Genomic DNA, 24093 nt, shown 5'->3' with positions numbered 1-24093 from the left:
TCTTTCATTTAAATCACTGCTACAAATTAATTGAAAACTGATCCAAGCCCACTCTCCCCTACTTATAAAACAAACATGGTAGTTACCTATTGCTCACCACAACGCAACCTAAATCCCACCCTTCTCATCATGCTCGCTCACAACGCCCTTCGAAAACTGTCCATATCGTCGGGGCGCAACCTCTCATATAACACCGATGAACACCAATTAACGGGGATTATTTTTGGGGCCGAATTAATCCGGTCGATTCAGAATCAGCCGCGATCGCATAGCTGCCAGGGCGTTCCAGCGCGCGACGAGCACGCGAATTAACTTAATCAGCCAGGTATTTGTCGTGCAAAGAGAATCAGGCGAGTTAAACCCTCGAGTCCCACCGAAGATACGCCAGTGCTGGCGTGCACCGAGAGCAAATTGCCTGCAGCGGTGAGCATCCTGGCGCGGCGTCCGCCAAATTGACACGGGAATTCGTCTTAATAATCCGTCCTATTAACGGTGCACGGATATTTCGAACACAACGTTCCGACGATTACGCGCCCGGTCATGCATCGCATGAATTCCGTGTTTCCCGAAAATAGAGATGGAAACGCCACCGAGGTCTTCTGTCGCGGGCTAAGTGGCCATCGCTGGCGACACTGGAGCGCATCGAGGTCCTCGTTGCATATTCTGTGGACTATAAATATTAACATTTGGTGACGGTAATACATATTTATTTTTGTAGAAGATTGTACAATCTTATTTTTAAATTGCATTGGTAATATTAGGTAGTAAGGTCCTAAATGTTCTCGGCCTCTCATATTTTGCATATAAGTGGAAAAATATGAATGGCGAGGATATATGAAGCTTAATATTAGAGACATCAACGCCATCAATTTTATTCTTATACGTTCAGTGTTTTATTTGTAAATACAGTGTAATAACACCTGCATGCGTTATGTCGAATTGAGAGTACCGTGTTGTTATAAAACTCCTTGGCAAGAGAGGGTAGTATGTCAATGGAGATTCACGAATGCCTTCGTAAAATATATGGCGATGCTTCGCCTTTAAATACAACTGGAAAACAATTGGTAAAATTATTGTACTTAAAATGGAAAGGGAATCCTTCAAAACCGACCCACTCAGCGGAATTTATAAAGTTTGTTTTTCAAATACTGGAAATTTTACTTTGTATGACTACGATCGTTCTTCCCATGGACCTTTAAACTGGGTTACATACAACTTTTGATAAAGCTTTCAAAGAAGAGCTAGTTGAATTAGTAATTATATATAGTTGAAATAGATTGAGTATAAGAAAAAGATTCTATTTAACCCATTTGCATCAGACAACCTGATAGTCCACCATATTTGCTCGGACCATATTATGGATGACGAATATGGAACGTATTATTACATGCAAATTACGTAGTGTGTTATTATTTTTCGGCTACACAGATCCGTATTCTCTTTTGGCAGAACGATGCAAATTGGTTAATTTTTCACTTTATATGTAAAATTAAAATTGATTATACCTTTACGATGTTCGTTGGGAAATTTGACTGATTTTCAATTGCATTTTTCGATCAAGAAATGGAGAATTTTTATACGAAAAGATTGACAAATTACTAGATTGATGAAATATGGTCGTTCGAGATAGTAGCTGTTATATTCCAGATTAATAGATAATAAACACTCAGAATAGGCCTGTTCCATCTAGTACTTCCTTAAAATATATATCCTAATACATTTTTTATGTTTTGTAAACATATTTTTTTATATGTATGTGCAATTAATGCATGTACAATTAGTTAAATATTAATGTATATAAAATTTTATTCGTACAATTTTTATAATAGTATGTACGAAACTATTAACAAATCTGTTGTTCGAAAAATTTCCCTGTTGACGGTAAAGAATTATTTGCCAATGACTTCAGTTTTGAATTGTTATTTCCCCATCTTATATGACGATAGAGAATATATTGGAGAATGGATTTCCGTGGCCACGCTACTGCTATACAATCAATTACTTCCCGCCACTGCCTTCGTAATGAACTTCTGTCTTCATTTAACTATTTTACCATGAAAATCGATACCTGGTTCCACAAATCTCCAGTCGAAAGCGGAATCTAATGAATTACCGAACATGAATTTTCCATTAAATTATCTACATAAATTAACTGCGAAACACGAATTGCCGAGAATAATCAGGGAATTGCTGACTTTCATGTTTATACGTGTGAAAAACTGTGCAAGGGGAATTTTAATAGTCGCTTAACGCTTAAATATTTTAAGAGATTCTCTAAATATGATTGCAGAAGCCAGAGAAGGCAAACAAAGAGAACATTATTTAATATATTGCGTAAAGCATTTTATTTGATTTATGAAGCATACTACAATACGAAACTGTTTTCTTCAGAAATTAAATTATTTCCAATCCAGAGACCCTAATTTTATTCCTTAATATAAATCGCATTGTATGCAAAATATTTTAATAAAGACGTAAAAAATAGATAATAAAAATGTCAATGAAACAGACAGTCGTTTTGAACTGTTTCTTTTGCTGAACAAATCATATTTATAAAGCACATCAAAGTTATTTTTGTGAATTCATTTCACTACTAGCTTCTAGGAATACTTATTCGTTCATTTCTTGTGCGCTGCGTGATAAAAAGTTCGCAGAAATCTATTTATTATGTTTCGAGTTACACGGACATTCACCCACTCCCAAATATTTCGTTCGTGACAGAACATAAGCTTCGACGAACCCATAGGATTTAGGGAACGAAGAAAGATTGAATTTTCACATTCCGGATATACATCCGAAGGAAATATGAAAGGCAATGCATGTTCCAGAAGATATTCTGTGCGACCCACATTCCCGGACTTTCATGTCGCGCAACGACAATCGCTTAATAAAACGAATTTCTAACACACAAATTTTTGTTCCGTCTGTTACAGTTACGAAATTCATCCGTATTGGAATAGCTGACAAGAACGACAATCCGCCTTACTTCGACAAAGGCCTCTATGAGGCTGAAGTAGACGAAAATGAGGACATACAGCATACGGTTCTCACTGTTACCGCCAAAGATCACGACGAGTGTAAGTAAATCCAAAACGGAAAAAGTATTACTTTTGCACGTATCTTTCACATTACAGAGCACAAAGCAAGACTCTCTTAGCCGTCAGATGACAAAGGATCTGATAGTTATACTGAAGGGGGAGTTGGATCATTTTTTACCTGTGTCTAAAATGTATGCATCGGAAGATAGACTTTTCGATTATATATTTATCTTAATATCTTGAACTTGATTTTACAATACTTTTTTACAAATTAAGTGTTTACAAAAGTAAAGTTTCACTGATAGTAAACATTTGGCGCAATATCTACGATTCGAAATAGTTTCCCTCATTTTTTCTAACTGTTTAGTGACCATTTACTAGTCGATTGTTTTGGTTAATTATTGTAAATATTTTTTAGAGAAACACAAAGATATCTGAATTCTAATTTAAAATAACGTGGGTAAAAAGTGTCCCAGCTCCAGCAGCAGATGATAATAAAAGAACTTTGGTATACATAATAACAATTATACGATATAATATACGATTAAATTGTATTTATTCGAACAGTTTTCATATCACAACTTTACTTACAAAAAGATTACTTTCACAGGTGTATTTCGAGTATTAATTACGGGCTACATTCTACAGTTTGCTGGAAATTAATTTCCCTTTAGCCCTTGGCCATGTTGGTATATACGATCCCTTTGAACGTAGTCCACGATTGTATCTGGCAGATGAAAGGCAATTTTTTGCAAAAATTACAGAGTACTGCAAACATTTTGTAGTACATCTATACAAATTTAAATTCTACAAATGGGAGCCGAACTCAGCCAGCAAAGATCTGCAATAGTATCGTAACTTAAGGTTCAGACTTTTTACAACCTCCATTATTCAAACTCACACTATAAAAGTCTTCAACTTATCAAACATTTTAATGTGCTTACATAAAAAAATAATTTTTTTCTGGTCATTAGAATTAAATCACACACACCACTCTATAGATCCTCATCATTCTATTCAATGGCATCTTCTTAGTTTCTTGATTAGATATTAAACTTACATAAACCAAAGATTATGAATAACATAAGATAAAGGTGGATATTGCAAATCACATTCTACTTCTATCAAACAAAGTATGCCGATTCGAATATTGAATCGTCACACAATGTGACGTCTAGTAACGTACACATTCATTCACAAACTTTCGAAATAATAATTCTAAAAATTTTTGTCCACTTTTTATTTATCTATCGTTATTTGTATTTCTATCGCCATTGTGTAATAAATTTTCCTTAAATGCGAGACAAAATTCGTAGTTCGATACGTAATTTGGTGAAATGAATACGACAGCCTTCTCTGAGCTTTCTGAATCACTCTATTATCAAGTCCTTCGACAAGGTCATTTCAAAAACCCATAATTGTATCCCGTAACAAAACGAACATACTATCAAGATACAATAATAAATTTCATTATTCTACATAATCAATTTAAAGTTTATAGTACATACATTTAAAATAATAATATTGGTTTGAATGCTGGAGGTTCCGCCGAGTTCCCAATCAACCAACATCACTTACAGCGTCACTAAGTCGCGAAATCAAATACATGGACGTAAAAGAAATGGGCGCCTTATCGCGTGGGCGCCGTGACGGCGTGGAAAATAAATTCTCCCCGTTCGATAAGCGAGTTTCCACGAACAGTCGAGCGAACTTTCGCTGGGCGTGTGTCTTCCCTCTGTTCCGCGTAATGATTTTATACCGGTTTCGAAGTTCTCGATCCTTAACCTCCTGGATGTAAGAAGTTTCGTCGGTTAACAATATCCATCCGTCGACTCCTGAGGCGTATTAACCGCTTACAGAAGTTTAAATACCCAGATGGCTGCGTCGAAGTCACGAAACATACTTATCTGGCGCTCGTCTCAATTAAGAAGTTGGACGTTCGAGGCGTTATTAAATTCTAATAAAACTCGTTTAACGGAGGGGAGGGTCGGTTCAGAGACTTCTGAGCCCTGTCGTTCGTACGAGCGAAAGAAGTCGGACGAAAACTAATTTTCCCCGCTGCTTATGATCGAACGTTTTCCCCTACGGGTACAAAAATTTCCACGGCGAAAATTCAAAGAGTGGCTGGTTTAATGAATATCGCTCCGAACTCTTTAATGATAATCGCCAAGGCGAAACGGAAAGCTCTTTGCCGAAGAGTTTATGCTTGTTCCTCGTTTCGTGAATTTTTCATTTTTATTTGAATCTTGGGATTCAGAATAGTCAAATAGTTCCTTTTCCCATATTTTCGTACTATTAACAATTCAAACTCTATTGCAAATTTTACGAACAGTACCTGAGAGAACAGCAACAACTCGAGTGTAATAATTCTTTAACATTTTCTGTGTTAACCCATTTTTACAAGCAGCTAAATAAGGCGATTTTTACACATGTAATTATTATTACTTATAGAAGTGCATAAAAAGGAATGCAAATATTCTCGAAAACGTTTTTGGATCGGTACTTTTTTTATAATAAAATGTTGCGTTTATGCAACTTTTGCCAATGTTTTTGATTGAAAAACTTAAATAAAATAATTTATCTGTTATTTTTCCGAAATATAAAAAAGTATTACAATACTAGATACCATATCATAAAAGCCCACTACATGGGAAAGATACACCAAAATATTTCCATGATTTAAGAAAACATTGGTTTATCAAGTCGCGGAAGAAGAAATAGTGACGAAAAAAGTAATAACCAAATATGTGAAATCCTCTTACATAACTGCTACAAGAAAAACAGACTTCAATAATGTAAATTCACTGAAAAAATTGCGAGTGAAATGCGCTAACTCAAAGTTGGATGTTAATAGGTTAACTAACGAAGAGTATGGATTTCCTTAAACATCAGGTACTTCCTTAAATATTAACAGTCTTAATAAAATTCATACCCTACGTTAACAAGTACACAAAATCCTAAAGAAATCGATCTTCAAAGAATTATTACGGTCAAATTCTTCTAATTTTATAACCGTACTGTCTTTCAAACCATTCAATATACATTACCATTGGATCATACTTATAATAATATCCTCCAAAACACCAAGAATAACATCCAAACGGTCTTATTAAACTTAACGTAATTAACACCATCTTTGATTACAACTTTTCACCAGCGAGTACTCTTGAACGTGCCAAGTATCACGAACGAAGCGTTCAGCGAAACTCTCGAGCACAAAACTAACCCCGTTCGAATCGGGAATTCAGCAGTTTGCAATCCTGTAATGGAACGTCATTTAGGCGTAAAGCAGCAAAAAAAAAATTTAATTTCCGTTATTTAAACCACGGTACCGTTCGCGATTCAACCAGCCACAGAATTTTTTCGCCGTCAAGGAACGAGGCATTGAAGGAATTTCCATGAGTGCGCCCCGGGCAGTGGGAAGACGGTAATTTTTCCAGGCATTCCATCTGACGGGACATTTTTCTGGATTTTACAGCCTCGCGTATTCGATACGAGATTACGAGCGGTAACTTAGGCGGTGCATTCGCCGTGAAGAATATGACTGGCGCCATTTACGTCGCAGGTGCATTGGATTACGAGACGAGGAAAAGGGTTAGTGCATCAGTCTTACGAGAAAGGAGGAATCCACGCGAAACACTGACAGCGTGGTAAAAAGAATTAGAGATATCCACCCCTCGGTTAATCCTTTTAACCGCGTTGCTGCACATTTTATTGCAGCCACGACCCAATAAAACCGTGAAACAGTGCGAAAAAGTTTCGCGTTTATTGCACGAAGAGGTCTGCGGGTTCCCCCTCGTTTGTCATTACTTTAATAAGTCTTACGTTTTATGCGGTCGGATCTGTCATCGGGAATTGTAGTGCCCCGCGATGTTCAACTTGAATTATTTTATACTCGGTTTAATTGAATTTCATCATAAAATATTCATTTGTTACGTTCCTTCGGGAGCAGTGGATTCCCGCTGAGTTTTCAGCATTCCGTTTGACGTGTATTTTATATTATCCGATTTGTTTGGCAGTCGAGACTATGGATTATGGAAAATTTCATTCAAACATTAGGTTGGAAAGCTGATTTAATATTTATTTACACTCACGAGCAAATTTAGTACTGAGGTGATTGTGATACCGAATGTTAACTTCGCAGAAATTTCAGTAACTCCTCAGACCAAGTGGTAGGAAGCTTTTCCCCTTGCTACGGTTTCCCCTAGCAGAAGCTCAGCTTGCTCGCCAGTGTACTCGGTGTTTTGAAAATAATAAGGATCAATTTCATGAGTGCGTTGAGAAGTTCGGAGAGGTGAACACGGTTTATAGGAACAGATGTTTGTAAACGCTTTATTAACATTAGAACTAACAGTATTGTATGTATAATATACAGGGTATTATGTTACTGGTGATACAACCGCGTAGTGGGTGATTCTACCTGAAAGAATAAGTTGAAAATATACAATAAAATGTTTTCATTTCAGACTTTATTTTCGAGAAAGTATTCGATTTTTAAAATGTCTGGAAAAATAATTAAACTTTAATATACATAATAGTCATAGATCTTATTAGGTGTAACACTCAGTGGTCCATAATTTTTTATCAAAAACACGTATGGAAATTTTTATACTATTCATTATTGGTCTCCACGTGCCTGCTCCATTTTTCCAAGTTAACTAGAGGGAAAATGCAATTCATAAAAATCATATTGCCATTTTATTAATAAAATAGAGGAATTTTCGTTGCTACAGAATTTTTCAAACTGCATTAATCTATAAAAGAATTTATAAAACTCTATTGCAGAGGAACATCGATTATTTGAATATCAATTATCGAAACATAGAACGAGCCACCAATATATTACAAAAGAATTAGTTGTAAAAAAGCACGCGAAAGATATCGTTAATTATTCTTAAACGAGCTTCAAGTATAATTAATTCTACAACATTTTAATTGAAAATACAATACACTCGATTTGAAATACGTAAAGAGAATCCAAAATATAAAATTGTAGACAATGATGATATTGTTTTATCTGTTTTTGTTGAAGAAACCAATGACGAAGCTGAAGGAATGGTCGTTAGGTGCGAATATTTATTTATGTTATTTTACGATCTTAATAACTGCAAAATTGTTTTATTTCTAGTTTTTTCATGACGTATATTGGTTTTCCTGGATCGGTTATCCTTAAAACCGCTTATTGGAAGGGATTTACCTCCCTGTTAGTTCAGATAATTGGCGTTCTACTGTAATCTAAAAGTATATAACATTTAGTTTGTATCGCGTATTTTATCAACTGTATAGAACCAAGAACAATTTCACCTGGCAATTTCTTAATGTTTCTAATCGTTTAGTGCAGCGTTTTCAAACATAAGGTCATATGAACTTTCCTCACCTATTCAACTTCGTTGACACACTGCGTAAGTTTCGACTCGTTCTCTTTGGACATTGTATAAACGTACTATTATTCCAGTAAAACGTTTTATCCAAGCACGTCATTAAAGTAGTGTTTCCGTAAAACTCATTAAAACGCAAGACTACATATATTGTTTCAAAATTTTTCTACTTACACGACCTCATAAATTTTTCTTCAAAGAAGATTCTTTATTCTACGGAAAATCTTGTCCCACGTTAAATGTGTCATTAATTTTCGGTATGAATAACGTACACATTGGCCGACCATAAGTCAGTGGACACTTGGTTGCTCCGGAGAAAATGTGAATTACCATATTTTAGGTTTACGTAATTTAACAACTTTAAAGATACGTGCAGCATGTTATAAAACGAATAACTACGTAATTCGTATTTTCTATAAGTGCATCAAATCTGCAGTCGATGGTCGATTCGGTGTAAGTATAGTTTCGAAAGGAAAATTATTCTTTGTATTCATGTTTTGTTGTTTTAATCTCGGATGTCTGTGTATTCTGTTAACGGAAGGAGCGTTGCGATTCTTTTGACCCACTTTCGCCCATTTCGTTCCCGAAGCTCTCATTACTCTCGGAAAACAGACGCTGTCAGTTCGGTAGCTTAATTCCAACAGCTCACCAAGACGCTGTTATCCACTTGTTCCGCTTTAATCTTGCAGTACGAGCTTCGCCTTACCGCCTCGGACAACTTAAAAGAAAATCACACGACGGTCGTAATACACGTGAAGGATGTAAACGACAATCCGCCTGTCTTCGAGCGTCCAAATTACAGGACGCAGATCACCGAGGAAGACGACAGAACTCTGCCGAAACGTGTCCTAGGGGTAACAATTCTTGCTTACGTTGTATTTCACTGTATATCAGGTTTCCGTTCATTTAATTACATTTAGATTTGAACAACGCTGATTCGGTCAGATTGCCGGATCTCAAACGTGAATACACTTTGGATCATTTTTTGATATCGACTTCAATCATAGTATTCGTTCTTTATTTATGATTTAGTAATTAAGAAACAGTAGTGGTTTATGAACGTGTTTTTAATATCATATAATAAGCGGTCGAAATACATACATAGATCGATTTGTTAGACGATCGAAATTAAATTAACTTGAAACCAAAATGTGAATTAACCCTTTACAACCCAAATTAATTTCTACTGTTGAATGCAAATTTTGTCTCTATGTGTAAGTGTACAGTTTACTATTGAACAAAACTTTAATAAAGTGATTGCCTTATTTAATCAAAATATACAATTTAAATAATTTTTTGGTCGAAGAAACTTATCATTATTGAAACGAAATTCCAACCGCATCTTTGAAATACAGGGACATTACGAGGCGGGTTGAAATAATTTCGAAAAGTCAGCCTTAAAGTATTTTAAATCCTATGTCAGACCGTCCGAGTGTTCTTTCGGAAAATTTAAAATGCTAACCCGCAGGCCATAGGACGGAGAACATGAAACATAAAGTATGGATTGTGCGATATAGAATACATAATATGGAATATAAAATGCAGGGAATAAAGTATAAGTCGTAACGCCCGAGTACATAGCATAAAATTGCGAATATTTCAGTTGAAAGATAAGTTTAATATATACTGAAGTCGACGTCGAATAAAATTTTCTGTAAAATATGATGACCATGAGAAATAGTTTTATAATATGGTATGAATTAAAAATATTTCTATGATGTAAATACATTTCTCTTTTCTTTTTATTTTTACGCAGGTCACGGCAACCGATGGCGACAAGGACAGACCACAAAATATTGTGTACTTCTTAACGGGTCAGGGAATCGATCCCGATAACCCAGCGAACAGCAAATTCGATATAAACCGCACCAGCGGAGACATCTACGTCCTACAGGTCGCTAGATTTTCTGACAATATGTTCTCTTACGAGTTGGTGATTTGTTACAAGTTCTCGATCTCCGTTATTTTCTCCCATTCGACTTCTAACCCCTTATTTTCCATTAACTTACTACTTTACTTTCGATAAAAACCAATAGTTAATACTTCTCTTAATAAAATTTCAATTTTTTTTTTCAAAGAAACATACATTAATAGATTTTAAAAGTGATGTGCTTGGAACAAGAGAATCGTAAAGAATTCTACAAGAATATAGCATATTTTATAAATTTCTGTCTTAATATATTATGATTGTTAGTGTGTACCGGATATTAATTGAAATTTAAACAATTCAAACTATCGTCATATTAGATTCAGATTTCAAATAAATCACACGTTACGTATATAAATTAGTATTGTTACTCATTTTCATTGGGCAAGTATCACCATTAAAAAATAGAACAATTTTAATTTTCATTACTTTTTATTAATGTTCAAATTACAGACCAAAATAATGACAGTTTTGTCGAACAAAATAAACCACATTATTCGTTCGTATTTAATTGAAATAAATCGTATTTAGTTCAGAGTACTCTGCTAAGTACCTTTTGTCCGTCGTAAAGTACCTACACCAAGTACGCACACACTTCCAGCGAAGCTGTGGCCGTGCTTTTTGCTTTATTAAATTTACTTTGCATCGTGGGGACCATTTCAAGCCATAAACCGCCATTTTTTTTTCTCGTAGCCATTGGACAGGGATCAACCGAATGGAAGGCCGCAGTGGCGATTCACAGTGTTTGCTCAAGACGAAGGGGGCGAAGGTTTGGTCGGTTACGCTGATGTTCAGGTGAACTTAAAGGACATCAACGACAACGCGCCGACCTTCCCGCAGGGTATCTACTTCGGCAATGTCACCGAAAATGGCACAGCAGGTACAGTTACACCGATCTACACTAACGAGGCGTTTTTTGGTCAAATCATTAGGTAACAACACTCTTCAACACGTCCGAAAATGATGAAACTGAACCTGATTTTTTATGTTAATTAAAGATTACCGAACACAATGCTGATTTCAGTTTTTTCGGATATAAAGTTAGCGCTGTTCAGTTTGATTCATGAATCTGAAGCGCGTGTGTATTCGTTACGGTAGTAAGTAGAAACGGAATGCCATGATCAGACACACTAGCCAAGTACGATTCAGTTACACGCGTATCCAACAGATTTTCAAATTCGATTATCTCGAAAACGAAGGCATAAATGATAAAATGTTGTTCTTTTTTGTTCGAATTACTTTTGCATGTAAAATCACCACCACCCGTTCCATATTTACAATTGAATTTAGAAAATAACCTTCCATATAGGGCCAAGAGTGAGATTACCATTGACTTCAGCAATTAAAAATCAAGTAAATAATATCAGTTGTACTCCATCATTTTAGAATTTTCAAAATTTTAATATACATCATCTACATTGTTTGTTGTGCTTGTCGGAAGACACTGTGCTTATCTAACTCTTTCGATTATTGAATTCCCATTTTGATTATTTGACTCCTTTACGTAACAAAACTATATGGTACCAAAGGAATAGTTTCTTCGTAGAACGACATTCAGCAGATGTTTCCCCAGTGAAAGATCACTGTTTGTGTTATCGAGAGCTCCTTCTAAGAAACAAAATATTCTCAAATCGAAAGTCGGTAGTTGGAGGGTTTGAGGAATTTATACAGTCGGGCATTTCGTGTGCAATAATCTAATACATAAGAAAAAGAAGAATAAGTGCAAAGCAAAAGAAAGAATAAAAAGTTAATATTTATTTTAGAATAAAATAAAATTTACCACAAATTCTTTTTTCTCTTCGTTCATGCGTGAAAAATCGTATTTACGATCGTTTCTCTGGTGCTCGTTTTAGGAATGGTCGTAATGACGATGACGGCGATCGACTACGACGACCCGAGCGAAAGCACAAACGCTAAACTATCTTATTCGATTGAGAAGAACGTTATCGAAGAAGAGACTGGTTTACCGATTTTCGAAATCGAATCGGACACTGGCGTGATAAAAACGGCGGTATGCTGCTTGGACAGAGAACGCACCCCGGATTATTCTATACAGGTCGTTGCAATGGATGGAGGGGGGTTAAAGGGTAAGTTTGAAAATAAATGAAAATTTAACAATTCCATTGAACACCTGTTGCCCATTTCATAATTATATTCATACAATTATTTTGAATAATGTCATTATGTTTTCCTTAACTTATGTACGTCATGAAATTGTCAGTCTAATTACAAATAAATAACTTTACTGTAACACGCTTATAAAAGAATTGATCACGACACAATAACACTTTTTGGCTGATATTAAAACAGTGTATAATTTTGTGTGATATGACTTATTCGATATAAACAAATTTATAATATAGATTTGATTATTGTACTTGTTATTTAACAAAACTTTAGAATATAAACTCGTTAAATGGGCAAAAAAGTGTTGGCTTTATAATGACGAATATTACAGTGGGTGATCATTGTTAGATACAGCTTCATACATCGAAGGTTCTGTGATTTTTATTGTATTTATTATAGTTACATAAATTAAGTACAAATTGTCGTATATTTTTAGTGGACAATTGTTAATTAAAAATTATTCAGTGTAAAAACCTTGATATTGTAATTTTATTTCTAAATAAACCCAAAAGAACATATTTTTCATACTTTAACTGTAATAATTTGATAATCCATTGTATATCTACAAACAGTAATATTAATGGTGTTCAAAAGTTTAGGTGATATTTTATAATCAAAATTGTTTGGTCTTGTTTTTAGGGACGGGGACGGCATCGATACGAGTGAAAGATATAAACGACATGCCTCCTCAATTTACAAAAGACGAATGGTTCACCGAAGTGGACGAGACGGAGGGTCCAGATTTGCCGGAAATGCCAATTCTTACGGTCACTGTTCACGACGAAGACGAAACCAACAAGTTCCAATACAAGGTATTTATTTTCTATAACCTTTGATCTAGTTTTCTGTAAACCAACAGTCAAAAAACACCACTGATTTCGAATTTCTCTCAATCAAAAAACAATAATTAATTGAAATTAATAAATAGTTACAATGCTTTTTACTTGTTCTCAACTCTATAATTTAAGTACAGTAAACTAAGCCATACAATATTTTTATTATTGTAAGCCACACATACATATTCGATACTTAACACTTCGTCCCAGATAGCACACGACGTCTAATGACGCCTTGAAGACGGCTCCAAGGCACCTTAGACCTAAAATAGCCGTAAAATGGACGTCTTTAAGGCGTCATGTGCTGTCTGGGTCAACAGTTAATCTGAAATCAACATAAATGTCAGACATGTTTTTTTTTCTGACTTTTGCAAGCAATTGAGTTTGGTCGAATTATTAATTACTGCGAATCGACAGGTAATCGAGAACAGTGGTTACGGCGCCGATAAGTTCACCATGGTGAGAAACAACGATGGTACAGGATCTCTGAAGATCGTTCAATCGCTGGATTACGAAGACCTATTGCAGAGCAACGGTTTCAGATTTCGGATACAGGTCAACGACAGGGTATGGAAAAATGTAACATCTGTAAATTACAAAGTAAAATTGTAAATTTTTAATTTCACTGTCAGTCTGTGATTTTTATCGATCAACGTTAAAAACAAGTCTCTATTGTTTCGGGCATATTTTTGTTCAGGGCGAAGACAATGACAACGACAAGTATCATGTTGCCTATTCGTGGGTTGTCGTAAAGCTCCGCGATATAAACGATAATCAACCGCAATTCGAGAAGGCGAATATCGAGACCACCGTACCAGAGAATGCTCACATTGGAAACGACCTCGAAACGTTCATCGCTACCGATCCCGATCAAGGTGGCAAGAGCAAAGTGTTTTACTCGATCGACAGGACTTCCGATCGTAAACGGCAATTTTCGATCAACGAGAATGGCACAGTATCGATCCAAAGGAGTCTAGATCGAGAAGAAACACCGCGACACCAGGTACGTTATAAAGTGATGTGTGTTTTCAATTTTCCCGCCATCTACATATACGACTTTCTTCATCTTAAGTTCACCCTTTTTTATAACTGTTCTTCGTTTACCATTAAATGATACGTATCTTTATTTAAATGTAATATTTATATACATCCGTAGATATCATATTTTACAGATTTATTTCTAGAATAGACCCATTTTTTTTTCATTTCTTCCTGTTTTATTTATTTTTGTTGAAAATACTTGAATTTCTCAACTGAAAACCTGGAGATCTACTTCACATCAGTGAAACTCCGGATCCTTGCTGACAAAACTCAGATATTAACAGAATTCGATGTACCTTTAAAATGAGTGTTGAACCGATGCAACACTGAGCGCTAAAGGGTTAACGTGTTAAACCATTGGAACTGACAAATGAAACGCGACGTTGATCATTCCAGGTGAAAATCTTAGCGATTGACGACGGTATCCCGCCAAAAACGGCGACGGCCACGTTGACCGTGATTGTTCAAGACATAAACGACAATCCACCGAGATTCCTGAAAGATTATCGGCCTGTGCTGCAGGAGCATATACAGCCGAAAAAAGTGGTCGAGATCCAGGCGACCGACGACGACGACCGTTCGAAGAGTAACGGTCCGCCGTTCACGTTCAGAATGGACCCTAAAGCGGACGATGTGATTCGTGCTAGTTTCAAAGTTGAGAGCGATACCAGTAAGTCTCCGGCGGGTTGTTAGCCGTAGTTCGTGCTAGTCCTCTTAACAAATGTCTTGCTTTTTGTTCGTTCAGAGGGGGCGAACGGGGACGGAATGGCCATTGTTTCGTCGTTACGGACGTTCAACAGAGAACAACAGAAGGAGTATTTGGTACCGATCGTTATCAAGGACTCCGGGACTCCTTCGATGTCTGGGACCAGTACCTTAACGATCATTATCGGGGACACTAACGACAACAAAATGCAGCCCGGATCGAAAGACATTTTTGTATATAACTATGCAGTACGTATTTCACACTTCTTGGATACTTCTCAAAAGAGTCTTCTAGTCTAGAATGCCATTTTTGGAGCTTCCTTTATTTATTTTTACAAAGAAACTATAATACTTGTTGGTATCTGCCTTTGACACACATATTTATTTATATTTAAAGAATATTTACTATTTTTTTAAAGTCTAAATAATAAGAATTAACTGAATTACAAGTCATTTAGTACGGTCCCTTAAAATAAAAGTGGTCTATTTCGGACAGCCTGCTTATCCGAAACGAAAAAAGCCAAAACGATTGTCAATTAGTATGAGTGTCGCTACGGTGTGAACCGGTATAAATAAAAAATATCGATAATTTGAAAAATGGCGGCACTTTGAAGTTTATGTATCGATTCAATTATTTTCATATTTTGCGGGTCCAAAAAATCAGAAAAAAAAAATCATTTTTTGATCATTCTCGTACAGACGGTAACGACACGTCTATTGAAGGTATATTCAGAAGTTAGAATCAATTGGTTAATTAGAACTCGAGATATCGTTATGTTGTTCCTGTTCGACATTTTTTTAACAAGTAAAATGAAATAATAAATATAATGAGACGTGGAAAATTACTAAGCTGTAATAACGATATTGTAGTGTTCATTCAGAATGCATACAGAACAGGAAATATTTACCGAATCGCTCGAATATTAAATACGCTGTCATTTAGACTTGCCTTATTATCAGTACCTACTAGAAAAATTGATTAAAACCGATATTTATGTGAAAAATATATAGCTCATTATTTTGGCCAAAATAAGTTGGATACGAATCATTTAATCGAACCTATTGTTACGAAAATTGTGCGTAATACGTGAATTTGAGAGATTGATGCAATAAATATTTTCAATGCTGTACGGTATCGTAAATTTGTGTGAGGTTCCAAAAGTAAGTCTTTAATAAATCGTGTCGTACATTTATCTTTTCATTTTTCTTATCTCCCTGGTGCACTACATGGTTCTAATCGATTTGTAATTATAAATCAAGTCAACGTTACAGGGACAATCGCCAGACACCGAAATAGGAAGGGTTTATGTGTACGATTTGGACGACTGGGATTTACCGGATAAACAGTTCTACTGGGAAGGTCTGGAGCATGCACAGTTCAAGGTGGACGGTGACACCGGTATGATTTATATGAAATCGGGCACGCATGACGGCAGATACCACTTACGCTTCAAAGTGTACGACCGGAAACACACGCAGACGGAGATTCCCGCCAACGTTACCGTCACCGTGAAGACCATTCCTTACGAAGCTGTGCTGAATTCTGGATCGGTCAGGATATCCGGTATAACGGACGAGGACTTCATTCGCGTTTGGGATTACAAGGTAGGCAATTCTTCATTCATGAATTAATTATAATTATCAGATTGACAGGTTTCATGTTTTTCTGGCACGTATGAATGTACAGAATACATTAAAATAAAAACTTACAGTAAAATCAGTTAAGGGTACATTCTCGTGCAAACGCGTGAAAAAAACGCATTCTTCTGGATTTAAAAAAAAAAAAAGTGTAACACTTGGAGTAAAAATTCTTGCTGGTATTTATTAGTATACATGTTGAAATAATAAAAAAAAATTTTGTTGTGGTGTTTTTGTCTACGTAGCCTTAAATAAACCGCAAGGCAAGTGACGCTTTGAAAAACAGAAGTCGAAGTTATGTATGTAAAATTTGGACATACTGTCATCTGAAAGTAAAAATGCAAAGTTGACCTACGACAAAAACAAAATATTGACAATTCGATAATTATAATTAGTGCATGTATGAAAAAATTGAAAATGAAGTTTCTATTCAATTATTTTTTTTTTAAAATAATGTATGAAAATGTATAATTTCATAAGCAAGAACTATATTTTAATTTTTCATTGTTGGGTTCTTTTACTCAAATTGAAATTGATTTTCTGCTTAATTTCACAGTCTCAAACATTGTCGCGCAGCAAGGCGGAATTATTCCGTGAAAAGCTGGCACATTTATTGAACATCGATAGAGACAATGTCGACGTGTTCAGCGTTCAATTACGAAGGATGCACCCTCCGTTAACGGACGTCAGATTCGCAGCTCATGGATCACCGTATTACAAACCTGTTAGGTTGAATGGAATCGTGTTGATGCATCGTGAAGAGGTAAGTTATTTCCTTTTCACTTAATGGTTTATTAATTTCAAGATGTCTTGAATTACACGCGCACACACGACGAACCTTCTAAGTAAATTTTTAAACAGTGATAGTACCACACTCATGATTGTAAATGGCCAACATTATGGCCGCGATATATATAATATAAAATTGTTATGAAAATTAAAAAATGCGTCATAAAATTGATTAATAAATGATGGAACAGAACATATGAATACAAGAGAATATCTAATATAAAGAAAATAGTAGATAGTATCAGTTTCCAAATATCACAAGATTGTCTGAATCCTCTACTGCCCAGTGAACTTGGATGTCACATAGCAGTTTCACCATTGTTATGCAAATAAAAATTTATTTATTTCCTAATTTTTTTTTTAATTATTTATTTCCACACATTCTAAATTGAAATCATACATACCTACAACGTATATAATCACATACATACAATACAACTCCTCAACTCCAGCAGAACAGATTTACTAAAATACGGTTCTAAATGGTCTAGATCGAGAAAGAGGTGGGAATCAATATAACAATGGTGGGCATCGACGAGTGTTGACGTACTCACCGAGTGTACATGTGGAGCACGGAATTTCAGCAAAGGGGAGTCTTGCAGAAGCAGCCCTTGTTACAACGGCGGCCGTTGCGTGGAAGGTCGATTTGGATTATCGTGAGTATCGTGTTTTATGGTATATTAATATTTATAGTAATTATTTCACGATTAAGAATCGATTTGTTTCCGTGTCGTTTAGATGTCAATGTCCCGCTGGATACAATGGACCAAGGTGTCAACAGACCGCGAGAAGCTTCCGTGGAAACGGTTGGGCCTGGTACCCCGCGTTGGAGATGTGTGACAGTAGCCATTTGAGCTTCGAGCTCATTACGAAAAAACCTGACGGTCTACTTTTGTACAACGGACCCATTGTTCCTCCTGAAGCTGATGAAATTATGGTTTCCGGTACGCTATCTTATAGTTTGATAGAATTTTTGTGTTAGCTTGAACCAACTTTATATTTAAGGTATTTATGTTTCATGAAAATAAATTTGTTATTTATCAATATGGACATACATTTCCAAATGGAAATGATAACCAAAATCGAAAAGATAACAAAGTCGACGTATAAAGAGAAAAGAGTAAAATTGCAGCCAAATACAGTGTTTGATTCGTCAAGAATGGAGGATGAATTTTCATTTAATAGATACGTGACAGAAAATTCATACGTATCGATTGCTTTGGCATGGAAACTTTTATAAAGCAGTGTTTCTTAGAACTTTGAATACTTTGTACTGCACAATAATGGACTTCCCACTCAGTATTTGTGAATAGATTGTGTTTTAGGTTTCTTGAAAAACACTTGATAAATCCTAAATAATTATAGTATCTCTAACGTGTCTATCAACATTTCACACGATATCAGTATAACAGCCATAAACACTGAATATATTATTGTATTTACAGACTTCATATCCGTCGAGTTGGAGCGTGGAATACCTCGTCTCTTAATCGACTTCGGATCCGGTACTCTGGAGTTAAAAGTGAAAACCAATAAAACATTGGACGACGGTGAATGGCACAGGCTTGACATCTTCTGGAACACAGAGGTCCGTAATTTTTCTATAAACACTTGAATCTCAAATAAAATTCCAAACATTGAAATCATATTACCAAAGACACCGGAACAGACCAATTTACAAACAACTAAAAAAATGTCCTTTAAACAATTCACCCGGATAACTCCTTGCTCGATTCAAAAACGAATCACTGAAATCTATTGTTCACCACACAGACGGTGAAGCTGATCATCGATTACTGCAAGTCCGCGAACATCTCCGAAGCTGAAGACGGTACGCCACCTGAATTCAACGACACCAGCTGTCAAGCTCAGGGCACCATACCGCCGTTCAACGAATACCTGAACGTGAACGCGCCCCTTCAGATCGGTGGCTTGTACGTCGAGCAATTCGACCCGACCCACTACAAATGGAAGCACATGCCTGTTGGCAAGGGTTTCGAGGGCTGCATCAAGAATCTCTTCCACAACAGCAAACTCTACGATCTGGCTCATCCAGGCCTCTCGAGGAACAGCGTGGCCGGCTGCCCCCAGACCGAAGAGGTCTGCAACAACCAAGAGTCCACCTTCCGTTGCTGGGAGCACGGCACTTGCGTGGGAAGCTTCACAGAAGCCAGATGTCAGTGCAATCCAGGATGGACCGGCCCAGGATGCATGACGCCCACCGTACCGACCATGTTCAGATCACAGAGTTACGTTAAATACGCCCTGTCCTTCGAGCCGGATAAATATTCCACTCAGGTGCAACTAAGGTTCCGTACCAGGGAGGTTCACGGGGAGCTATTCAGAGTCAGCGATCAGCACAACAGGGAATACGCTATCTTGGAGGTTGGTAATACAAGACTCGAGTTTGTTGGAATTAAATTTTTGTGATTACTTGATTAGCACCTCTAGCGCCAGACGTGTTTCATTTGAACTTCCCTTCACTACGATAAGGATCATTGTACTTGGTTTTGTATTATTTGGAGATTATTCTGGTCTAACTGTAAACAAAGAACCAAATATCCACCTGCTTTACCTTCACGTAAAACAAGGAACAGATGTATATTAGTAATTTTTCCATAACTTCATATTGCCCCGAATTATCATAAGTTTTGTAAACAATGTGTTTCTACCACGGTATGAAGTTTGGAAAAAAAAAAACACAAAGTAATTTAAATTTATTTTACGACAGAATAATAACTTGCTAGAATTGGAACTCGTTATTTTTCACCAACAATTCGAATGAACGATGATAACATGAAATCTCGAGTTTCGCGAGATAACTATTTTATATTAATTTCATTTAGATTCAATGCAGCACGTACAGTAACTTGTGCATCGACATTTTAACTTGTAGATCAAGGATAGCAGGCTGCATTTCCGGTACAATTTGAACAACTTGAGGACCGAGGAACGTGATATTTGGCTGACCGCGATAGCCGTCGACGATGGACAATGGCACACCGTTCGAGTATCGAGATACGGATCGGCCGCGACCTTGGAATTGGACGGCGGCGAAGGAAGAAGATTCAACGAGACCTTCTCCTTCGAGGGCCACCAGTGGCTAATGGTTGACAAACAGGAGGGCGTTTACGCGGGTGGCAAAGCGGAATACACAGGTGTCAGGACGTTCGAGGTGTACGCTGATTACCAGAAAGGTAATTGGTTTTATTATTTCTCCCGAGTCCCTTATGTTACGAATAGGTATAAGTTCAATGTTAGTTGACTCATTTGCATTAATTTATTTTTCTCTTCTTAACTCTATCCTTCAATCGGAAATACAAGGCCTTTGTGGAAGGTTGTAATTTGTAAGTCGTGTTGCGCGCTTCTTAATTTGAGATTAGATACGAATAAATCAGAATGGACAAATGTGGCCGATTCTGATGCAAATGGGTTGATATTGATAAATTAATGTAATTAATCATTTTTAAATAATGCGTGAACATTCAAAAATTATTATAGTTATGCGTAATATAATCCATTAATTAAAAGAGAAAATAGAGTACGATACAATTTTATCTGCTGCTTAAAAGCATATTGGTTGTTTGTTTTAAATTATTACTCGTTCCTTCGTATACATAATGAATAGTTAAATCATTCGAGTAAGTAGGTACATAACTCTGTAATTCTGTATACTTATAAAAGCAGTAAATACGGACATAAGAAAGTGAATGAATTTTAATATGTTAAATATATTCCTTTTAGGATGTCTCGATGACATAAGACTAGAAGGAAAGCACCTGCCCCTACCGCCAGCGATGAACGGAACACAATGGGGTCAGGCGACGATGGCCAGGAATCTCGAAAGAAATTGCCCGTCGAATAAACCCTGCGCCGATGTGATTTGCTCAGATCCATTCGAGTGCATCGATCTCTGGAATGAACACGTTTGCACGTAAGTGTTACTTAAAGATGAAACTGTACTTAACGCTCAAACAACGATACACAAAAGTACAGAAAAATAGTAGACAGCTAAACTAGGATTACCAAAAGGAATAAAACTACTAAATGAATATATTTTTCCAAATAGTTACAAATGGCATACTCTGCTACGTATATTACATTTTTTCTCAAAATACCTTTTCTCAGCTTTTTTTCTTCAAACATGTATTTCTCAAAAATATGGCGTGCTAGAGGAAATTTGAAGGTTTAATGAGAAGGTTAAATATGAAAATACATTTTTGCCAATAGATGTGGAGAAGGAAGAATTCCGTCGCCTGATAATAAAGGATGTATGGACAAAAACGAATGTATCGATTATCCTTGCTTAAACGGCGGAAGATGCATCAATCAGGATCCTCGGTTGCGATACAGATGCATTTGTCCTGATGGATTCTGGGGGGAGAATTGCGAGCTCGTACAAGAAGGTCAAACACTGAAGCTCAGCATGGGTGCTCTGGCAGCCATTTTGGTCTGTCTGCTGATTATTCTAGGTAAGTGTTATCTTACTTTAAGTAAAGTACAATCGCTTTTAATTTCTCCTGCTTTTGAAAGGAATAACAAGGTTACGATGTAATTTATATTTTAAAAGCATTTATAAGAATTTACTGTTATTACAAATCAGTAGCATTAACACTTTGACTGTCACGTCACCTGAATATGGGTGACGCGTACATTGCAAAGAGGGCTGGATTATTTAAATACCATTACAAAACTGTGCGTAAAATTAATATAGTAGTATAATTTAAGACAAGACCAACAGTCTCTATTAATTACACGCAATTTTCAACGTCTTATGACTTAAAAAAACTATAGCAATCTAAGTGTTAATATTAATTCGAAATCGTAAGAGTAACTATTAGAATTTTTATCAGAAAAATAACAATTAGTAATTTCCAACGTACACGAACGCGGAAAACACAAATAAAGTCTTCAACACGGATTGATGTCACCTTCCACTTATTCTTACTTTTCTCAATAGATGCATTATTAAAGGAAATTAACGTTTTTCTAATGCTGACTTTCGCAATGTGGACTATGACAATAGAAATTTACATGAACGTAATCTAGTAATTGCAAATTATTACGTGTATCGTTTAAAAATTTGTGTATTTTTTCTGTTTCAGTACTCGTCCTAGTATTTGTTGTTTACAATAGAAGAAGAGAGTCTCACATCAAGTATCCTGGCCCTGACGACGACGTGAGAGAAAATATTATTAACTACGACGACGAGGGTGGCGGAGAAGACGACATGACTGCATTCGACATTACACCACTGCAAATTCCTATCGGTGGACCGATACCGGAAATGGGTGGAAAATTGCCACCGTGTAAAGTACCATTTTGTAAGTTATGACAGTTCCTTAATATTCATGTATTTTCTCACGTTGTAGCTGTTACTGAGTCAACTACTGACAATTTTTGTAAAATTATTTTTCAGATCCCGTGGGACCGGAATCAAATGTGGGTAACTTCATCGAATTTCATAAAAAGAGGGCCGACAGCGATCCGAACGCACCACCGTTCGACGATTTACGAAATTACGCTTACGAAGGTGGCGGAAGTATCGCGGGCTCATTGTCATCGATAGCTTCCGGTACGTAGAAATATTATATCTGTCTGAGAAATGTACAGAGCATATGATCGATCCAATACGCCTATCGAATGTATATGAATGTAACAGATTTGTTTCACAAGATTCGAAAGTCACGTATAAATTTAAACAAACAAATTTGAAAAACAACACAGATAACTGTAATCCTCCACGATGAACTTCCTCAGTTAAATATTTACATTTTCTAAACAAGTGAAATATGAGTCATGACAATTTGACTAATAATGTTTGTTCGAATTTCCAATTTCATCGACTATTTTCTAAAAGACAGAATAAAAAAAGACTTTTTCTAAGCGATTATTTGGTCAAAATACATAAAGATACATTATTGACGTTTTTAAGTCATTGTGTTTTTGCATGTTTGTGTATCTTAAAAACCACTAAAAATCTAAAATCTATTATCAATAGAGGAGGTGGTTCAAAACACTTTTACTTTAGAACTTATTGCCAAACCTGTTGAAGATTTTTAGGATGTAACGCTTCAATGTATCGAAAACATACAAGAAATACGTGAAATATCAAAAGTTGGTACTCAACAAAAAATGATTCAATACACCAAACACCTGGACAATAAATAAATAAAGTTTTATGGCCAATAGGTACGGACGACGAGCAGCACGATTACGAGCACTTAACCACCTGGGGGCCGAGATTCGACAAGCTGGCCGACATGTACGGTCCCGCGGAGGAGAGCGAGGAAGAGGAATAAGCGACAAGCACGAAAATTCCACCCCTAAAAAGAAAACTCGTGAGCTCGATACCCCTACCCGGGGTAATATTAGTGTTCGCGTGAACCTTAGAGATGAAAATAAAATAGAAAGAAACAGACTGTCCTCTAAGGAACGTGCTGTCGAACAGAACTCTCCGTTAAAAGCTCCGAATGAGAAGAGGCGCGGCGCCTAAAGAACGAGGAGAACATCCGCGTCCATCGGAGTGGGTGTGTTTAGATTGTTAGCCGAGAGCAGCAAAGACGTTAAGTTTCATTTGGTAATTCATCGAGAGCACGTCCAACGTCGCGGGA

The 24093-nt window shown here is 36.3% G+C and overlaps 1 protein-coding gene across 1 annotated transcript in view; it reads left to right on the top strand.

Moving 5' to 3' along the window:
• The window catches only part of LOC107188494 (neural-cadherin-like), a 105958-nt gene extending 82161 nt beyond the window's left edge, over positions 1-23797 (top strand). Inside the window, 24 exon segments of the mRNA XM_015576790.1 lie at positions 2934-3077; positions 6517-6632; positions 9106-9270; positions 10173-10310; positions 11037-11223; positions 12197-12430; positions 13110-13282; positions 13724-13873; positions 14004-14309; positions 14744-15017; positions 15093-15301; positions 16325-16657; positions 17247-17453; positions 17971-18021; positions 18023-18135; positions 18218-18423; positions 18925-19067; positions 19253-19864; positions 20376-20676; positions 21224-21413; positions 21710-21951; positions 22585-22803; positions 22899-23054; positions 23672-23797. Of these exon segments, the coding sequence (XP_015432276.1) occupies positions 2934-3077; positions 6517-6632; positions 9106-9270; positions 10173-10310; positions 11037-11223; positions 12197-12430; positions 13110-13282; positions 13724-13873; positions 14004-14309; positions 14744-15017; positions 15093-15301; positions 16325-16657; positions 17247-17453; positions 17971-18021; positions 18023-18135; positions 18218-18423; positions 18925-19067; positions 19253-19864; positions 20376-20676; positions 21224-21413; positions 21710-21951; positions 22585-22803; positions 22899-23054; positions 23672-23781 (4979 nt within the window). The 3' untranslated portion in view covers positions 23782-23797.
• Positions 23798-24093: the final 296 nt, after the last annotated feature.

This window comes from Dufourea novaeangliae, unplaced genomic scaffold, assembly GCF_001272555.1.
Source record: "Dufourea novaeangliae isolate 0120121106 unplaced genomic scaffold, ASM127255v1 scaffold124, whole genome shotgun sequence".
NCBI classification, from domain to species: Eukaryota; Metazoa; Arthropoda; class Insecta; order Hymenoptera; family Halictidae; genus Dufourea; species Dufourea novaeangliae.
Note: the sequence above shows the minus strand (reverse complement) of the source record. Positions and strands in the feature narration are given on the sequence as shown.